This window comes from Callithrix jacchus, chromosome 2 (assembly GCF_049354715.1).
Source record: "Callithrix jacchus isolate 240 chromosome 2, calJac240_pri, whole genome shotgun sequence".
Classification (NCBI taxonomy): Eukaryota; Metazoa; Chordata; class Mammalia; order Primates; family Cebidae; genus Callithrix; species Callithrix jacchus.
In genome coordinates, this window is record NC_133503.1 from 150992221 (window position 1) to 151012741 (window position 20521).

General features: G+C 37.8%; 1 protein-coding gene across 2 annotated transcripts in view; it reads right to left on the reverse strand.

Annotated features, from left to right (window-relative positions):
• Nucleotides 1-11705: 11705 nt before the first annotated feature.
• The window catches only part of RAB3C (RAB3C, member RAS oncogene family), a 286347-nt gene continuing 277531 nt past the window's right edge, over nucleotides 11706-20521 (reverse strand). For both annotated transcript variants that reach the window (XM_035291538.3, XM_017969908.4), the window contains exon 5: nucleotides 11706-19938. In XM_035291538.3, coding sequence (XP_035147429.1) covers nucleotides 19751-19938 — 188 coding nt within the window. In that variant the 3' untranslated portion in view covers nucleotides 11706-19750. The remainder of the gene's footprint in view (nucleotides 19939-20521) is intronic.

Sequence of the window (20521 nt, forward strand, 5' to 3'; positions counted from 1 at the left end):
ATATGTATACACCCGGTGTATTGTAATCTATTGCTGTGTAACAAATTATCCCCAAAGTGAATGGCTTAAAACAACAAGTGCTTGTTATTTCACAGGTTCTGTGGGTCAGGGACTTGGGAGCAGCTTAGCTGGGTGGCTCAGGCTTGAGCCAGGACCTTTCATAGGGCTCCAGCCAAGATGCCGGGTTGCTGCAGACATCTGAAGGTTTGAATGAGGCTGGTGGACTTGCTTCTATCATAGCTCAGTCTCATCGTTGTTGGCAAGAGGCCTCAGGTTTTTGCTTGCTGTGGATAAGAGGCTTTAGGTTGCTTAAATGTCTTAACATGGTAGTTAATTTCCCCCAGAGTGAGTGATACAAAAGAGAACAAGCCTAAAGGAAACCACAGTGCCTTTTATGACTTAGGCACCAAAGGCTATCATCATTTTTTTTTTTTTTTTTTTTTGAGATGGAATCGGCCAAGCACAGTGGCTCATGCCTATAGTCCCAGCACTTTGGGAGGCCAAGGAAGAAGGGTCACCTGTGGTAAGGACTTTGAGACCAACATGGTGAAGCCCCATCTCTACTAAAAATGCAAAATTAGCCAGGCATGGTGGCAGGTGCCTGTAATCCCATCTACTTGGGAGGCTGACACAGGAAAATCCCTTGAACCTGGGAGGCAGAGGTTGCAGTGAGCTGAGATCCCACCACCACACTCCAGCCTCAGTGACAGCGAGACTCCATCTCAAAAATGAATAAATAAACAAATAAGGGAAAAAAAGAAAAAAAGACATTGAGTCTCACTCTGTCACCCAGGCTGGAGTGCAGTGGCATGATATCAGCTCAGTGCAGCCTCCACCTCTGGAGTTCAAGCTATTCTCCTGCCTCAGTCTCCTGAGTAGCTGGAACTATAGGTGCCCACCACCACGCCCAGCTAATTTTTTGTATTCTTCATAAAGACAGGGTTTCACCATGTTGGCCAGGCTGGTCTCAAACTCCTGACCTCAAGGGATCTACTTGAGAACTTTGGCCTCCCAGAGTTCTGGGATTACAGGCGTGAGCCACCACAGCCAGCCATATCATCACTTCCTTATTCTGTTAGGAGCAACTCCCTAAATTCAGCCTATAGTGAAGGAAAGAGAAATTCAGTTCTACTTCTTGAAGGGAAGAATGTTAACATCTTTTGAGAACCTATTTTAAAATCACCTCACCTATGCAATCAGGAATGTGATCAAGATAATGAATATAGCCTATATTAATTAAGCTCTAAGTCAAATTAAATGTCAGTGTCTCTAATCTTTTCTTTGTGGAGAAGTCATTAAATGGCACAAAGTGTTTATCCAAATACCACTGCTACTTTGCATTTACAGAGAACATTCTAATCTGAATTATTTTTAAATAAACTTTTATTTTCGATCTAAATTATTTAAAAGTTTTTTAAAAGTATTTTCAAAATTGCTGTTAGAGCAGTTGGCACATCTTCCATTTCTGAAACCAGCCAACATTCAGAAATTTCTGGCCAGAAATACCAGAATTCTTTATTTTGAGAATAAAGAAAAGGACAAACTATAGCAGAGGAGAAATCAGAGCATGCACACGAAGGATATTTCCTTATGTCAGGGCTTTGATCTCCTCATAGCCTCACTTGGAAAGAAAATTATTTGGAACTTCTCAAGAAAGGTACTTTTCTAATAATACTGAAAATGCTCAACCATCATCTATCCAGCAAGCATATAGAGAACACCTTTTCCAGCATCCGAGTTTCTCTGGGAGGATCATTGCTGCTGTCAGAAGCACTTTTATAATAGCTATCGCAACATCAATGCCAAGGTCACCCATTGTGAGCTGTGCACTTTCATGTGTATCAGGCATGGTGCTGTCTGCTGTACACACGTTATTAAGTCAATTCTCACATTAGCTCTGTAAGATAGGGGTTATTTTCCTATCTTTTTCTTCTAAGAAAATGAGTGAAATTAAAACTGTTGCCCTGGGTCATTCATTCACTCTTCATTTAACAAATATTTTTTGAGCACCAAGCACAAGCCAGGCACTGTTCTAGGTGCTGGGGATTCTGCAGGAACAAAATAGCCAGTGTTCTCTCCCTCAGAGTTACAAACAAGAAGTGAGATGTGAACACAGATTGTTCAAAGTCAGTTGGATTGTTCAAACCATGTGCCAGGGGTCTCAGTCTTTTAGGGAGTGAATACTACCTGGGAAGCTTATTAGTAAGGCACACTTACTCCCTGAAGATTCTACTTTAGAAGGCCCAGGAATCTGCAATTTAAAAACCATCACAGGTGATTCTATTGAGTTGTTTGAATTCCTTATATATTTTGAATATTAACCCCTTATCAGATCTATGGTTTGCAAATTTATGTTCCCTTTTCTGTAGGTCATCTGTCTCTTCACTCTGCTGATTGTTTCATTTGAGGTGCAGAAGTTCTTAGTTTGGTCTAATTCCATTTGTCTACTTCTGCCTTTGTTGCCTGTGCTTTATGGCATATCCAAAAAAACCATTGCTCAGACCAATGCTGTGGAGCTTTTCCGCTGTGTTTTCTTCTAGTAGCTTCATAGTTTCAAGTCTTAAGCTTTTAATACATTGTGAGTTGATTTTTGTATACAGTGTGTGATAAGGATCTAATTTTATTCTTCTGTATGTGGATATCCAGTTTTTTCAGCACCATTTATTGAAGAGACTGTCCTCTCCTTTTTGTATGTTCTTAACATTCTTGTTGATCAACTGACCTTTAATGCATGGATTTATTTCTGGGCTTTCTATTCTGTTTCATTGATCTGTGTGTCTGTTTTTATGCTAGAACCATGCTATTTTGATTATTATGGTTTTGTAGTAATTTTGAAGTCAGGTAGAGTAATGCCTCCAGCTTTACTCTTTTTGCTCAAGATCTTTTGTGGTTCTATACAAATTTTAGGTTTTTTTCCTTATTTCTATAAAAGATGTCACTGTAATTTTGATAAAGATTGCACTGATGCTGTAGATCATTTTGGGTAATATGAACATTTTAACAATAATAATTATTCTAATCCATGAACATGGGATTCCTTCCATTTATTTGTATCTTTTAAATTTTCTTTGTTTTTTAATTTTCAGCATATGGATCTTTCACTTTCTTGGTTAAATTTATACCTTAGGTTTTTCTTTCTTTCTTTTTTTGGTTGCTGTTATAAATGGATTTTTAAAATTTCTTTTTTGGATAGTTCATTGTTAGTGCACAGAAACATGACTGATTTTCGTATGTTGAGTTTGTACCTGCAACTTTACTGAATTTATTTATCAATTCTAATAGTTTTTTGGTGGAATTTTTAGGATTTTCTCTATAAAATCATGTCATCGGCAAACAGGGACAATTTAACTTCTTTTCTGATTTGGATGCGTTTTATTTTTTTCTTTTGTTTACTGGCTCTGGCTAGGATTTCCAGTACTAAGTTGAATATAAGTGGCAAGAGTGGGCATCCTTGTCTTGCTCCTAATCTCGGAGGAAAAGCTTTCAACTTTTGGTATGAATTTAGCTGTGAAGTTGTCATATATGGCCTTTATTGTGTTGAGGTATATTCCTCCTATACTTAATTGGTAGAGAGTTTTTAATATCATGAAAGAATATAGAATTTTGTCAAATGCTTTTTCTATATCTATTGAAACAATCATATGAGTTTTGTTCTTTATTCTCTTAATCTCAATTTATGTCAGATTTATAGATTTGCATATCCTTGCATCCTTGGGATAAATCCCACTTGATTATGGTGAATGATTATTTATTTATTTATTATAATTTTTTTGAGATGGAGTCTCACTCTGTCTCCCAGGTTGGAGTGCAATGGCACGATCTCAGCTCACTGTAACCCCCGTCTCCTGAGTTCGAGTAACTCTACTGTCTCAGCCTCCCAGGTAGCTGGGATTCCAGGCACCTACCACCATGTCTGGCTAATTTTTGTATTTTTAGTAGAGATGGGGTCTCACCATGTTGGCCAAGCTGGGCTCAAACTCTTGACCTCAAATGATCCAACCACCTTGGCCTCCTAAAGTGCTGGGATTGTAAGTATGAGCCACCGTGCCCAGCCAAATGATTCTTTTAATTTAGTGTTGAACTTGGTTTGCTAGTGTTGTGCCCTCTGTGTTTGTGGGTTTTACATTAGTGGATTCAATCAACTGCAGATCAAGAAAATTCCACAGTTTCAAAAAGTATAACTTGGATTTGCTGCAAGCCGGATACTACATTGAATCCACATAGATGAAGCGAGGTGAAGGCATGGTAGTAGGTCTTAAAAGTAATCTAAAGATGCTTTTAGGTGATATAAGAGGATATGCATAGGTTATGTGCAAGTACAACATCATTTTACATAAGGAACTTGAGAGTATTGTTGGATTTTAGCAGGCACAGAGTCCTAGAACCAATCTCCTACAGAAACTGAGAGACAACTATATTTTGCTGAAGATTTTTGCATCTGTTTTCTCTAGGGATATTGGCATGCAACTGCTTTTTCTTTTTCTTTTTCTTTTTTTTTTTTTTTTTTTGAGACGGAGTTTCGCTCTTGTTACCCAGGCTGGAGTGCAATGGCGCGATCTCGGCTCACCGCAACCTCCGCCTCCTAGGTTCAGGCAATTCTCCTGCCTCAGCCTCCTGAGTAGCTGGGATTACAGGCACGCGCCACCATGCCCAGCTAATTTTTTGTATTTTAGTAGAGACGGGGTTTCACCATGTTGACCAGGTTGGTCTCGATCTCTCGACCTTGTGATCCACCCGCCTCGGCCTCCCAAAGTGCTGGGATTACAGGCTTGAGCCACCGCGCCCGGCCCTGCAACTGCTTTTTCTTATAGTGTCCTTGTCTGGCTTTGGAATTAGGGTAATGTTTCCTTTACAAAATGAGTTTGAAAGTTTTTCCTGTTCTTCAAATGTTCGGAAGAGTTTGAGAAGGATTAGAATTAGTCTTTCTTTAAATGTTTGGCAAAATTCAGCTGTAAAGCCATCAAGTTCTGGGATTTTTTTGGATGGGATATGTTTTTATTACTGATTTAATCTCCCTACTCCCCATTGATTTGCTCAGATTTTCCATTTCTTCATAACGTGGTCATATACATGTCTAGGAGTTTGTTCATTTTTGTCTATGTCATCCAATTTGCTGGCATATAGTTGTAATAGTTTCTTATAATTCTTTTGTTTCTGTGGTATCAGTTGTAATGTCTCCTCTTTCATTTCTGATTTTATTTATTTGAGTCTTCTCTCTTTTTTTTTCAGTCAAGCTAATGGTTTGCCAATTTTACCTTTTTAAAAACAGCTTAGTTTTTTCTTATTTTCTATTGTTTTTCCAGTCTAAATCATTTATTTCTGTTCTGATCTTTATTATTTCCTTTCTGCTACTGAAATTATGGGCTTAGTTTTTTTCTTTTTTTCCTACTTATTCGAGGTATAACAATAGGTTGTTTGGGATCTTCTTGTTTGATGTAGGCATTTATTACAATAAACTTTTCTCCGAGAACTGCTTTTGCTGCACTCCATGTTTTAGTGTAATATTTTCGTTCGTTTTAAGGTATTTTTAAGTTTCCCTTTCATTTTTTCTTTGAACCATTAGTTATTTAGAAACATGTTTAATTTCCCCAAATTCATGAAGTTTTCATAATTTCTTTTATTGATTTCTAGTTCATACCGCTGTGGTTGGGAAAGATACTTGATATGATTTCAATTTTCTCAAATTTTTTAACACTAGTTTTATCTCCCAAAATATGTTCTGTTCTAGAGAATCTTTCCTGTGTGCTTAAAAAGGATATGTATTCTACTGCTGTTGGATGACATGTTCTATATATGTCTGTTAGGTCCATTTCATCCAAAGTATAGTTCAAGTCCAATGTTTTCTTACTGACTTTCTGTCTGGATAATCTGTCCATTGTTGAAAATAGGGTGTTGAAGTCCCTTATTATTATTGTATTGCAACCTATTTCTCTCTTGAAATTTATTAATATTTGCTTTATGCATTTAGATGCCCGATGTTGAATACATATCTATTTACAATTGTTACATCATCTTGTCATTATATAATGACCTTCTTTGTCTTGTTTTACAGTTTTTGACATAATGTCTATTCTATCTGATGTAAGTACAGCCACCTCCACTTTATTTTGATTTCCATTTGCAGGGAATTTTTTTTTTTTTTTTTTTTTTTTTGTATCATGTCACTTTCAATCTATATGTGTCCTTAAAGGTGAAGTAAGTCTCTTATACATAGCATGTAATTGTGTCTTGTGGTTTTTTTTTTGAGATGGAGTCTCACTCTATCACCAGGCTGGAGTGCAGTGGCACAATCTCGGCTCAGTGCAACCTCTGCCTCCTGGGTTCAAGCAATTCTCCTGCCTCAGCCTCCTGAGTAGCTGGGACAACTGGTGCGCGCCACCATGCCCAGCTAATTCTTGTATTTTTAATAGAGACGGAGTTTCACCCTGCTGGCCAGGATGGTCTTGCTCTCCTGACCTCGTGATCTGCATCTGCCTCGGCTTCGCAAAGTGCTGGGATTACAGGCATGAGCCACCGTGCCTGGCCTGTCTTGTGTTTTCATTTACTCAGTTACTCAATAAACTGTTCTTGGTTTTAATGATGAGATGCTGGGTTGAATGTAGGGTGCTCTTAATATTTAATAATTTACACTTTAAATCTAAGGGTAGGTTCTTTCAGGCTAAAACCATTATTTTATGGGGCTGGCCTAGAGATCAAATGGAAATAACAAATAATAAATCCCTAAGAATTGTTATTATATTTTTCTATATCACACTGCCCTTGGAAGAGTCTTTTGTCTTTTCTACTGACAATATAAAAACAAAAACAAAAATCTTCTAGACCCTTACTACTTAAGGGCAGATACATACATAGAAGAACATGAAAATATCTTACAGAGTGGTAATAATGTTAGGAGAGTGACTGTTCAGGGAAGTGCCAGCAAATGTGTAGAATGTCCTAAAGGGTAATTTTAAACTAGAACAAGAGAAGAAGCGAGATTTTTTGAATGTCTTCTTCAGGTCCCATTCAGTTTTTAATGATATGCAAACAAAATCTTCAGAGTATTTTTGTGAAAACCCTAACTTATAGCTCTAGGATTTCAATTCCTGGCCACCTGAGAATCTAATAATTTCCAAGACCCCCTTTTAAGAAACCAACTTTTCACTTCTTGCTCATACTCTCAAATCTCTGTCAGTAAAAAATGCTCTCTCCCTCCCCTCCCACCTTCTATTGCAAAGCTTGACTTACCTCTTAGCTCAAGTATCAACAGATCTTTTATGAAAGCTGTCTTTTTTCTTGCTAAGCCTGTGGTTATATGTCAGTTTCCAGAATTTCCATTACCAACAAAACCCCTCCTTCCAAAGTTCTATTTTAAAGTGTCCTTGGAATTTTGGCTTGTTCTCCATTAGATGACCCTGTCTTTTGACTTTTCTGTTCTATAAATAGAGGCAAGAGCAAAATGATGTTGAGGAATATGCTAATTTATACTTGCTCTAAAGTGACATTGGCCGTAGGGAATGGATCACACCTGGTGCATCACAATGAGTGGAGAAAAGAATTATAAAGGAGCATCTGCCAACTTGTCAAAAACATGGTCACCTTCCCTCCTCCTGCAAACAGGTTCACGATTTGGTGAGCATTTAAAATTGCAGCTCAGTTTGGCCTGCCATCCGCTTAACTGACTGCTTTCTGGCTTCTATTACATTAAGATATATCCATCACAGTTGAGATGAGATAGTCTTTTCTTGGTGAAAATTGTAAGGAATAAATAAATAAATTTACACGTCTAGTCACAATAAGGATCTCAAGAAAGATAGCTATTGTTGATTTCACCATTAGTGATTGTCGCAAGCTCCATGCCCTACAGATTAATAAAAGTATCAGGAGAAGACAAAATCAATTAGCTTGGGATAAATGCATAGGAAACATTAATAAGATGCATAGGAAGGGAGTAGAGGAGATAGAAACAAGATTAGAAAGGAAAAATAAGATTTGGATGGAGAAGTTAGCGATTTTTGCTTATATCTTAAAGTCTACCTTTACTGGCTTTTAAAAACATACAGTGATATATAAGACACTCATTTGGAAGTAAAACCTTCCTTAGACTATCCTCATTCAATAACCTTCTCTTTTATTTTTCTTTCAAAGTACCCGAAAGAATAGCGTCTCATCTTCTTCATCACCATTTACTTCCCCATTCAGTGCAGTCTGTCTTTGTCCCTCATAACTATTCTAAAACTGCTTCGGTCAAGTTGACTTTTGTCTTTTTTAAAAAAATTATTTAGGTTCAGGAGTACATGTGCAGGTTTGTTATACAGGTAAATTGTGTGCTGTGTGGGTTTGGTGAACAGATTGTTTCATCACCCAGTAATAAGAATAGTACCCGATAGGTAATGTTTTTTGTTTTTTAAGACAGAATCTCGCTCCGTTGCCCAGGCTGGAGTGCAGTGGCATGATCTCAACTCACTGCAACCTTCACCTCCCAGGTTCAAGCAATTCTCCTGCCTCAGCCTCCTGAGTAGCTGGGACTATAGGCATGCGCCACCATGCCTGGCTAATTTTTGTATTTTTAATAGAGACAGGGTTTCACTATGTTGGCCAGTCTGGTCTTAAACTCCTGACCTCGTGATCCGCCTGCCTTGGCCTCCCAAAGTGCTGGGATTACAGGCGTGAGCCACAGTACCCAGCCCTAATAGGTAATTTTTCAATCCTCATCCTCCTCTCACCCTCCACCCACAAGTAGGTCCTGTGTTTGTTGTTCCCCGATTTATATGACTGGCAGTTGTGATTTTGCTTTGCATCATCTGAAAATGTGGATCACTCCTTTCTTAAAACTGGCTCCTCTCTTGGCTTCTTGTGTCCCGTTCTCACTTGATTCTCCATCCATCCCTTTGACCGCTCCTCTTTCAAGTCTCCTTTGTGAACTGGTCTTCCTTGGCTGCCCATAACTAGCATGTGCCCTAGTTCTCAGTCGGCTCTTCTCTCATTTAAAACATTCTCCTGGGTGTCATTTTCTCTACTCCCCAAGTTTTTGTTATCATCTATATACTAGAACTTTCCAGAACTCTCTTCTGAACTCTAGATCTGCACCCTCCAGATGTTCACTGGACTGCATCCTTTGCATGTCCTCTAAAAACATCAACCACAACATTGTAAATGTGGAACTCATTCTCTTTTCTTTAAACCTGCTGCTATGGTTGTACTTTCTTTTAGTTAATGGCAAAATCAACCAAGCCAAAAGCCTGAGGGTCATCCTTGGTTTCTTCCTCTTCCTGAATCTTACTGGTCACCATTTCTTACCTTGTAAAGCGAACTTTCATGTATTCCCTACTCTTCATTTCTGTCATTCCCCAATTCATTTAGAGATAAAACTTAAAGATTACTATAATCGCTGTGTAATACTCTTCCTGTTTCTACTTTAATTCATTTCTCATATTGCCAGTTTTGTGATCTTCCAAAATTCAAATCTGTTCAAACTTCTTCCTTTCTTAAGTCTGCTCATGAATTCCCACAGCTGGAGGATAAAATCTAGACATTTAAAGCGTTTCTGACAGTGTTATGATCTCAGGCCTTGCTCTTTCTCCTTTTGTTTCATCCTGTGGTCACCCTGTGTGAATGGCTTTGAAAGTCCATAAATAGTCCATGCTCTGCTATACTCTGTGGTTCGCTCCCCATGCTTGGAGCAGTCTTGTCTCACGTCTGCTTCTGCTTAATTCCTATATGTCCTGTATGTTTTAGCTCAGTCCTTGTTTCCTCTAGTAGGCCGTCTCAGAACACCCCAGCCCTTGCTTTCAATCTGGGTTACTAATTTCTTCTGTGTTTTCATAGTAGCTTGTATTTAACCTCTGTAATGACACTAATCAAATTATACTGTGATTGTCTGCTTGGTAGGAAATCGTTTTGAAATATTAATCCAGATTTTCATCCCACACTCACTTTCCATATATTTTTTCTATACTCTTTGCCTTTCTTCCACTTAGCAGTATTGCTTTAAGGGAGAGGCAATATTTTAAAAAGATAACATAATCTTTAGATAAAATTTCCTGAGATTTAGAATTAATAAACAATGAGAAACTTTAGCTCAAAATGATCAGGTCATTAGCAATAGATTATGAAGAAAAGGCGACCAGCCAGACTAAAGCTTCTTTGAACTGGGTGAGGGGTTGAGAAGTTAGTGGAGAAAGAGGAGAACCGAGAACCAAGAGGTGGAGTGTCCCTGAGAACTGTGAAAAGACTTTGTGGCCTTTTATTTAGAAGGTGTCTTGTCCTAGTCTGTTAGGAAGTTGAGGAGAATGACTTAGCATTTTCTGAAGGTGACAGCTGTTTTCTGTTTCCTGCCTACTCTCTCAATGCTGTTGAATAAGTGGCCGCATAGTAACTTCGTGTTTTAAAATTAATTCAAAGCTAAGGGGATATTACTTGAGAGAACAGAGTAGAGGCAGATTCCTGCTAAAACCAGTTGGATCTCGTTCTGCCACAAGAGCCTCAGAATAATCAGGAAACATGTGAGGTCTTTCTGGGCTCTTAATTTTTTTTAAGTTTTGAACTGAGTTTTATTGATTGTTATAAATTTATCTGGGAACAAAGGACTGTAGTCTAAAAATGCATTTTATAATATTTCAAAGAAGAAATTTTGCAAGCTCTTTTGAAATGAAACAAATTTTCAGCATTTATTTTAAGTATTAGATATACAAATTAAGGAATATTTAGTCTATCAATTATGGTTTTTTTAATTGATATTAACTTACACATTTTCCTTCATTACAATGGTTTAAATTCATGGAGGGTCAGGACTCTATTGTATGTGCTTTCATGGATACTGAGAAATTCGCATATAGAAGGCATTTTGTAAGTGTTTGTTGATAATATAACTGGAAACCTCTTAATTTATTATCGTTTTCTTAATTTTGGTTTCTTAAGCCCTACCTGCTTTGTCTGCTCAGGGAAATTACCCTTCTGTTACCGAGTTCAATTTAGAAGCTAATTTGACCCATGGGACTCACTGGCTCTTCCGGGAACCTTCCCCCTTGACCGATTTTCAGTGCAGAGTCCTGGAAATTGCCCTGAAGAATATTTGGAAGAAATTTTATAGAATCAGTGCTGTTAGCACAAGTAGAATGATACAGGATTGCAAAATTAGTAGTAGGTCTGCCGTGATACAAGTAGATTCATAGCCGGGTGCTTCCCCATGACTTGAGGTCCATGCCCAAGGAGAGCCTGCACAGCATCCTAATCATCACTGCACCAAGCACTGTGCATAAATGAAACCCATTCCATTCACACATCCCATCCATGTGTTGTCCTTGTTGACTACCCTTGCCTCGGGCTGTGCCAGTAGTGCATCAGTGATCATCAAACCTTAGACTTCCGATTTAGGGACACATGGTCTTCAAGTTGCAGACCTGAAGACTTTTTACTACCTTAGCAGCTATTCCTAATACTACAGCTAAGGTCTTTGTAACTCTGGAACCCAGTCAATTGGGTCAGATAAAAGGTTATCTACCTTGAAAGATTACAAGTATTAGAATTCATTCCTGTGCCTAAGTCCACATTTATGTGTGAGATATTCAATGAGCTAAATATGTTCACTCTTCATCTTTAGTTCAAACTCTGTGTTGTACGTAAGATTATTGAAGAGGAAGAAGAAATGGAAATAAGCGTTCTAGGATGAATAATAATATGAATTGAAAGAAGACAAAAACATTAATCAGACTAAGGCTGAGAAATTCAGGAATATAGTCTCTTAGATATTTATTGTAATCTTCAAGAAATTAAACAACGTAAACTCAAAGAACAAAAACCACTTTCTATACAGAATTCACATACAAACTGAATACCTAATAGAGCACATACCATTTTTACACAATTAATTTCAATAAAGATAATTAAAACTTCACAATGTGAATACACTTCATAGCTTTAAACCCACACAAGAGCTCCTGTGGACACATGAAGAGTCGCAATATTTGCTATGCAGTAGTAGTTTTCAACTAAATGTCAGTCACTATACGAAAGCATTAAGCTGTTTACAATATTTTCTTAAGAAGAGTTCTACAGTGCAGACACTGAGAAGGGGCCAAAAGTGCCTGGTTCCAAAGAAAGATCTTCATCTGTGCATTTCCAATGCCCTTTACAGGAAACACAGAGCTACAGAAAAATATCTGGGTACACACCTGCCGGGTGCCATTAGGTAGACAATCTCGCATGGTTTGGTGCACTGGCAAATGTCTAAAGCAACTGCTGTAATGTGGCATTAAAGCAATTTACATATTGTGGCTGAGTCTTGAGCGGCTCAGCACAGAGGAATATGGTGATACAACAGCTTGTCTTCCTCATGGAGAACAAAAGGTAGGGAGCTAAACTGGGGCAATTTGAGTGGTTGCAAAAAGCCAGTTTGGCTGTCTTAAGAAAAGAGTGAATCTATAGCTCATAGCTTTGTCCCTCTTCCATTCAAAGAAAACATAACTGCGGCCTTTCCCACTCATTTTCCTGGCACAGTCTTCTCAGTACCTAATTATTTCTGGATTTATGTTTGACCTCCTCAATGGAGCCCTCTCTGACTCTTCCAGTTCTTATAGGTCCTCCATTCTCTGTGCTCCTAAACCCTGACATAACCTAGCATTTAGAATACATCTGGATTTTTGTCCCTTGTTCTCATTAGGGGCAGGAGCCATACCTCTTCCATGTTTGATTCCCACAGCACTGAGCATATGGGGTTCAATAACTATGTGACAACTAACTAAACATTCAACCACACCCTTAAATTATCATTCTAATGTTGGCTACCTGTTTCCATTCTGTAAAATTTGGCACAAAGTTGTCACTAATCTCTCTATTTTACCCACCTTCACTTGACTTCTTCAGTGGGTTTGAGAGCTAAGAACAAATTTCAGTCTATCACAGTTACATTCAGGCCACATATCACCCACATAGACCAAATCCATTTAATATGATTGGCACATCCTCACATGGCAATCTTCAACCAAGCTCCATAGAGAGAACTGAAGGCTTAAATATGATGAACACATGGCCATGGTCATCTAGAATTAACTGTCTTGCATCAATTTTAGTGAATAAGTCATAATTTTTTTTTCTTCCTAAGGGTTTCATGACTTACTCCACTAACTGAATGAAAAGACGAAGTACAATATTAAAATGAATGCTTTACCTTAAAAAGAGAAATGGCCAATTCCTGTTTAAGATGGTTACTTGAAATTTCACATACATAAACATTTATAGCTTTTAGTTATCCAGCAGCTACGCTTAAGTTCTTGATTTTGCATTTCAGTGAAGTTTCAGGCCACCAATTGGCATTAAACAAGGGAGTGTGAGGATGAATGTATGAATTTATGATGGCATTAAAGTGTTTAAGGATTCTGATTTGTTCCTCTTTTATCACCAGTGTGGACAACTGAGAAGTGAAAGTGAATACAACATTAGCTACAACCTGGAAATACACTGGTATTTTAGAATTCCCAGCATTGACATTGTTGAATTTGTAAATAAAATACAAGTTTGAGTAGCAATAAAATATACATACAAATACAGAGGTGAAAATTCTTAGTAGACATATCATGTGATCAACTTTTGTGAGAAGAAAAACATGACTTTTCCTAATGCACATAGTTTTTCTTAGGTATCTAAATTAGTTGCTTAGAAGTAAAATGTACACTTTTATATGACACTTAATGTTTGAGTTATAGAAGGAGATGCTTTTATAAAATAAATGAACAGCCATTCTGCCTTGACAATAAAATCCACAACTCTAAAAGATAAAACTGACATATTTCCAGATACTAAATGTTTGGTTTTATAAGAAAAAAGTATTTTGAAGTAGGCACAGAGGAGTTTTACATGACACCAATAAGATATTTACTGTATAAATTGCACCACAAGACAAATACAGCTACAAGAAAATCATTTGAATAAGTCACACAGCTATCAAAGCATCTCACACATTCATTATAATTCACTCTTTCATACTAGTTTATGTACACTGAGTAAGTCATTAAATATTGCACTTATTGGCCCATGAACCCTCAATTCTGAGGTGTTGAAAATAGAAAACAAATCTATTTTTATAACATATTTCATGCAACATTTAAGACATTTCAGTTCTACAAACACCATTAAATAGTTGTACATTTGGACAGTCCAACGGTATCACATCACGTCTGACATTAACAATATATTAACAGGAATTACAGGACAGTTTTCCTTCAGCATGTATTCTAGGGATAACGAGATAATGCATGGAAAGCCATCATACTGATACAGCAAACAATACCCAAACTTTACTTTTACAAGAAGAAGTATGGAACCACTAGACAGATGTAGGTCATACTCACGTCCCTGAAAGGGCAGGTGTCTGAGTGGCTCATGTGCCATCTGTGTCTGTAAGAACAGCATTCACAAACCTAAGCAATACCTAGCCCCAAATAACATGAATGCAAAATAATTTGCATCAAGAAATAAAGCCACAGCCAACTCTCACTTGTCCACGATGAACAAAATATGAACACAGGTGAATGAAATACACAGGTAACCTCAAACCTCATTTCGACAAGTAATGACTGTTTGAAACTCCACTAATAATGGTTGCTGATGGGAAGTAAATGGTGAAACTTGAGTTTCATTTTCTATTCTTGGTCCTGTCATTCCATGAGGGTAGTGTTTTTAAAAACTGCAATAATTTACAAGAAAGTCAGATAGTAAAAGAGAACTGCAAATAGAAAGTTCAGTTTGTCCACTGGCTAGATGGTCTGATCTTAATACTCGAGCTCGGAGTGAGGTTTTAAAATAACTCATTTCTGTTATCTAGACTGTTTGCAAAATGTATTTCCCCTCCACTCTCTCTGTTAAGAGAAAATTAATTGTGTATACAGACTAATCAAATCAAATCAGTGTGAAGAACCAATTTCATGGACTTTGTAAGTAAGATGTGAGTTATAGTTAGAACATAGTAAAAGCTCCCTTTTCCCTAGCACTGAGAAAGCACCATAGAAGGACTTTTCCCTTCTTGAAAAAGTATCAGTGTTTACCTGATACCTTTGTATCATATGAGTGAGCGTGTGAGTGATTGTTGAGAAGGGCAGCACTGTGTGTGTAATCTAAGAGCAAATATTTCAATCTATCAAAGGGAAATTTTTTTTTACTGGAGTGTCAAGCATTTCTGTAAATGTTTTCAAGAAAAAATATGTGTAAACTACCAGTAACAAGGTATTATAACTAGGTAGATATATTTTAGACAAATCCCCCAATTTGGTTTTTCCCAGTTAGGGGGTACTGTATTTCTACAACCTAGAGCCCTTTAGATACAGTGCAGTGCAGGGATAAAAGTTTTTTATTCTGGTCATAAACTTTATTTTTTACCTAATTTGTCCCAGTAAATTCCAGGATATAAAACAGGTTATGCCTTTAATTGACTTTGGTCAAAAATTCACCTAAAATATGAAGAACTCCCAAAGGCTGTCTCAAAGGTTCAGCATATCAAAAAGACTTCACCATTTTACAGGCAACCTACTGAAGGGAAGTAGTCAACACACACAGGCAGAGCTGAGCAGAGCTGTGGAGGCTGCATTTTCCAGGGAGTGACAGAAAGGCCCCATGGGTGTAGTTGCCCATGTGGCCCCCAGACAGCACATTAAGTGACTATACAGGCAAAGGAATGGAGTTCCAGGTTCTAGTCATGCAAACTGTAATTGTGAGAAAGGATTCTTCATACAGACAGGCCAGCTCCCAAGTATGCCACACCAAAAGTACATGATTGAGCATTCCAGTAGTACTAGGAAGATTTTTATTAACACACACACAGAAACTTTTTGGTCTAGAAGGGTTTTAGTTAAGACTTTTTATAAATAAGATTCATATCACAGTTTTTCACATGCAGGTGCTACCTCAGCTTGGTACAGCTTGGTAGTTTGGATATGCTTTTAATATAGTCCCACAAATGCCACACTGTTAACTAAAAGATCACATAGTACATTCTCAACCATGCACTAAAAACACATGTTGGATAAATCACATCACAATGAACCACTGATTATGGACTACCATGCTCTAAAATTAATATTGCTTCATGGAAGTTCAGTTAATAGTGGAATGTATTTAACTTTTAAAAGAGAAGAAGAAGGTTGTATATGCCTGAAAGTCTATAGTCAGCATCCATGTATTTAAAATTGAAAGTTTAAATTGGTTCCTTAAAAAATAACCGGTGTACTAAACAAAAGGCCTATAATTCATATGAATAAAATTTAAGTAAGTGAAATATATATTTGTTTACTGAATGTATTGATGTCTTGTATAATTTTGGTTGTAACTTTATAGATTTTATTATTTCAATGCCGCAACTTTCTGCTACAACTGAAGGCATAGTTTTCTTGCCAAGTAAACATCTCAGCACTTAGTTAACAGGCAGGAAAAGAAGACTGAACTTCAAGTGACCCGAAGGAGGAACTAGAAGAACGTCCTGGCTTTCACAGTCATTAGAAGTTCATCAACGCAGTCGGAGCTGTTCAGTGGGGCAGGAACAATGAACTGATTCATTGTCCTGAGGCAGTTCCTTTTATGAGCGTGTAGATGTGATGCTAACATTCAAACATCCATCTTAGGATGCTTCCTGTACCTTCTACTTCTGTCCCCATCTCCAAAAACTGAAATACTGATTCACTCTGAGGATGGCTATTTAAGTGATTAAATTTTCAGTCCAATTTTTCAGTTGCATTGGGAAAGGAAAGGAAGGTACCAACACCAAAGCTCTTGGAAGAATCTATTTGAGACAGTTGAGGTTTATTCCTAAAGGAATTTAGAGGAGTGAGAGTGGTCAGGTAATGAGTGGCAAAGAAAAATAAATTCATTTTTAAAACACCAGTTTACTTGCATTGAAGACAAGAGATAAATGTGTATGACTTACAAACTAACAGGAGTATGCACTTTTTAAAATGTCTTGTTTTTAAAATATAAATTCAGTTAGGCCATTAATAAAAATGACCTGCATTTGTTTATGTATTTAGGTGGTTGAAAGATGAAGGGGTGTGTGTGGGTGTGTGTGTGTGTGTGTATGTGTGTGTGTGTATGTGTGTGTCTTGGCCAAAAGGCTGAAAAACCTTGGAACGATAGTGCTATAATTTATAAGTAACATAGCTCATTGCCAGTGAAAGCTCACTTAGTTAACCTTGAGTTGCTCCCAGCATTTGCCAAACTTGATGTTAAACCCCGGATTTCTTGATGCAATTAGGAATACAGAATATTCTCTTTCCTTATATACTTTACATTAGAAGAAAGTGTTCTTTCTCTTGAGCTCTGTGACTATTTCTCTGGAAACTTCTCATTGAATTATTTGGAATGGAAATCCAAGCAGGGTGGGAGTGTCAGACTGAGAATCAGTGAAATTTGTTTCCATTGGGATTTAGAAATTAGAAAGCATCAGATGTTTCTTGGCAATGACACTTGGGCTATGTTGCATGCCTTTCCTCTGATTGGTATAAAATGGTTCAGCTTTGGGATGTTTGACACTGCGTAAGTGGGCACTTGGCTTAGGGCTTCCCATCTAAGGGCCAATTAATTTTAACAGCAATCAGTTCTTCATGGAAGGGGTTTTCAGCAGAGCAAAACTCTGCTCTTTCACTTTTAAATACTGTTTCATTTTGATTTTTATTTTACAATAATACATATATCAAGGTCCTTCTGAAAAAGCCATTGAAGTATTCTTTCTATGCTTTTTACATCTATTTATATATGTGGTATGAGGGCTGTGAAGGAGGATGGGAAGGGTTTACTGGCTTTATTAGTTCCTTTTAGATTGTAAAAGTGAGCTTAATGCTATATCATTTAACACGGCCACATTCTCGTCCAAGTTACAGAAATATTATAACACCATGCAAACAGACTGCTGCTGCAGTCAAACCTGTTTTTATGCCCACCGCTATCTTTCCATCCACTGTAATTCCTGTGAATTTAAAGTTGGTTTCCCTATTAAAAACTAATAAAGCATTAATGTTTTCTTGTCTTTACCATGCTAAGCCTTGCCTTGTAGGGTGCCAAAGTAGAAACGTACTATGCATTAGTGGCTTTTCAACCAGGAAGGTGAGAAATAACATAGAAATGCTTAAAGCATTCCAAATGCTCTCTCCCCTAATTTCCAACTTTTAACTCACTAATGTATGCGACCTAGTTCTGTAACTTGTAAGGATTTAATTCTCCAGAGATATCTTCAGATGTATGCCTGTTTCACTTCTATCCAATGCTTTTATGGAAAGCTTCTCTATTTTTGAAAATATGAAAAAAAAATTCTTTGGCATAACCACTAAAAAAGGAGAAGGTTCACTTAATGGAACTATCCTTCCAAATCTGCCAAAGAGTCCCCGTTGCCTCCCTAAATCCTAGCAACAGTGGTACAGAGGCCAGGTTTCCCTGTCACTCTGCACAGCTGTAGGACTTGTGGTTTGCTCTTTATTCATATAGGTTCTTTAGGAAGTTTGTGATACAAAATTGGAATGTTCCAATGGTTTCCTCCCTCTTTTAAATTCCTATGGACCCTAAATATTTCAGAAATTGAAATACTACAGTTATAGAATGTTTGCTGTGTAACTTAACCATGCATGTAGTAGGAATATGCGTTAGAATTTATAAACATCTGGACTTAAAAGATGATTAAAGACTAAAATTTTTCTTTTCCTCAACTTGGGACCCTTTGAAATCTGATTTAAGTAGCATTTAAACAGGTAAAAGAGCTTAGCTGAGGTTGGAGAAGATGGCCATGTTTGGGGAGGCAAGTCTACATCCTATGGTAAGAGGAGCCCTAACAAGCTTCAACATAAGCTCTAGTCCAAGAGTGGGTGATGGTTCCAGAAAGTGATGGTGGTGATGATAATGCTGTGCATTATAGGGGTTGGAGGAGGCAAGTCATTAAAAAATAAGGAAGCTTGGACCTTGGAATCCTAGAGCTACTCACACCCTTCTTGGTTAAAATGCTTGTTGCATAACTGGCATTCAGTAGATACATCTCAGTCTGTTCGATGCTCTCAAATATTCAGGGAGTTGGGTAGGATCAGTGAAAAAAAAAAAAACAGTACTGAGTAGGTGTTTGCTTATTTAAATGTGTAAACAAAGATTATTGTTAAATGGCCCCAGTCAGGTAAAATTAATGACTTAGGAAAATTGCAAGGATCTTCAAAACAACATTTCAATTTCTTTATAGGCCAGTGATCTCCTCAGTTATGAATAAAGTGAAATAAAGACCCAGTTCCCAACAGTAAACTGACCAGACTCATGACAGCATCCCTAATCATGAGAAAAACTTCCATTTGATTTTCCATTAAGAGTAAAGCAATTGAAATCTCGTGACATCTTCCTCTGTGTGTGCACACACACATACACACACGCGAAATTCCTTGGTCATCATTCCTACAAGTGAATACTATAATTTGAATCAATGGGACAAAAGCCAGTTACAGTGAAATTATAGTCTGATATCCCAGAAGTAGTCTGAGAACAAATTTGAAACAAAAAAGAGCCTAGCAGACAAATAAATAACAAGTCACATGCAGGTACTAGATGTTTATAGGTGGATAGTCCTTACAAATTTAAGATCACGTGTTTGCCACATATTAAACAGGAAATCTCCCAAGAAGTGAATGCATGTATGAGCCATCGACATCAAATTATTCCTTCAAATAATTATTAGGCAGTATAAATGAAGGTTAAAGACCATTTACAAATGCTGTTTGTTGGCAACTGGAGCCCTCTGGAGCTGCCTGTGTGCATGGGGACACTAGCAGGCACAGTTGGGCTGCGGTGGAGGAGGGGTTTCCTTGAGTCTTGTGTTCTGCTTTGCCGCAGTGATGGCAGGATCAGTCTCCAAACCCTCTGACATTTTGTCGCAGATGATATCCACAAGGCGCTCAAAGGTCTGCTTGACATTAATGTTGTCCTTGGCACTTGTTTCAAAAAACTCAAACCCTGGAAGAAACAGAGCTTGGTTATTTCACATTTCTGAAATTAAGTGGGACTGATTATGGCTTTGAATGGTGATGAGTTAATGGTGAGACAGCAGTAGGTGGTAGCTTCAGTGTAGATAAGAGATTAGAGGTGGGCATGAGGTGCCATTGAAGCAAATGCTACCATCTCTCACTCCAATAAACATGAACAAAAGAGTTAAAAAGTGGAATTGGGGCTGGGTGTGGTGGCTCATGCCTGTAATCCCAGCACTTTGGGGGGCCAAGGCAGGTGGATCATGAGTTTAAGAGATCGAGACCATCCTGGTCAACATGGTGAAACCCCATCTCTACTAAAAATACAAAAAATTAGCTGGGCATGGTGGCGCGTGCCTGTAATCCCAGCTACTCAGGAGGCTGAGGCGGGAGAATTGCCTGAACCCAGGAGGCGGAGGTTGCGGTGAGCCGAGATCGTGCCATTGCACTCCAGCCTGGGTAACAAGAGCGAAACTTCGTCTCAAAAAAAAAAAAAAAAGGTGGAATTGGTGATGTTCACATTTTACTTTATTGATTCATTTGCATTACCAGCATGACTGAATAGATTAAAA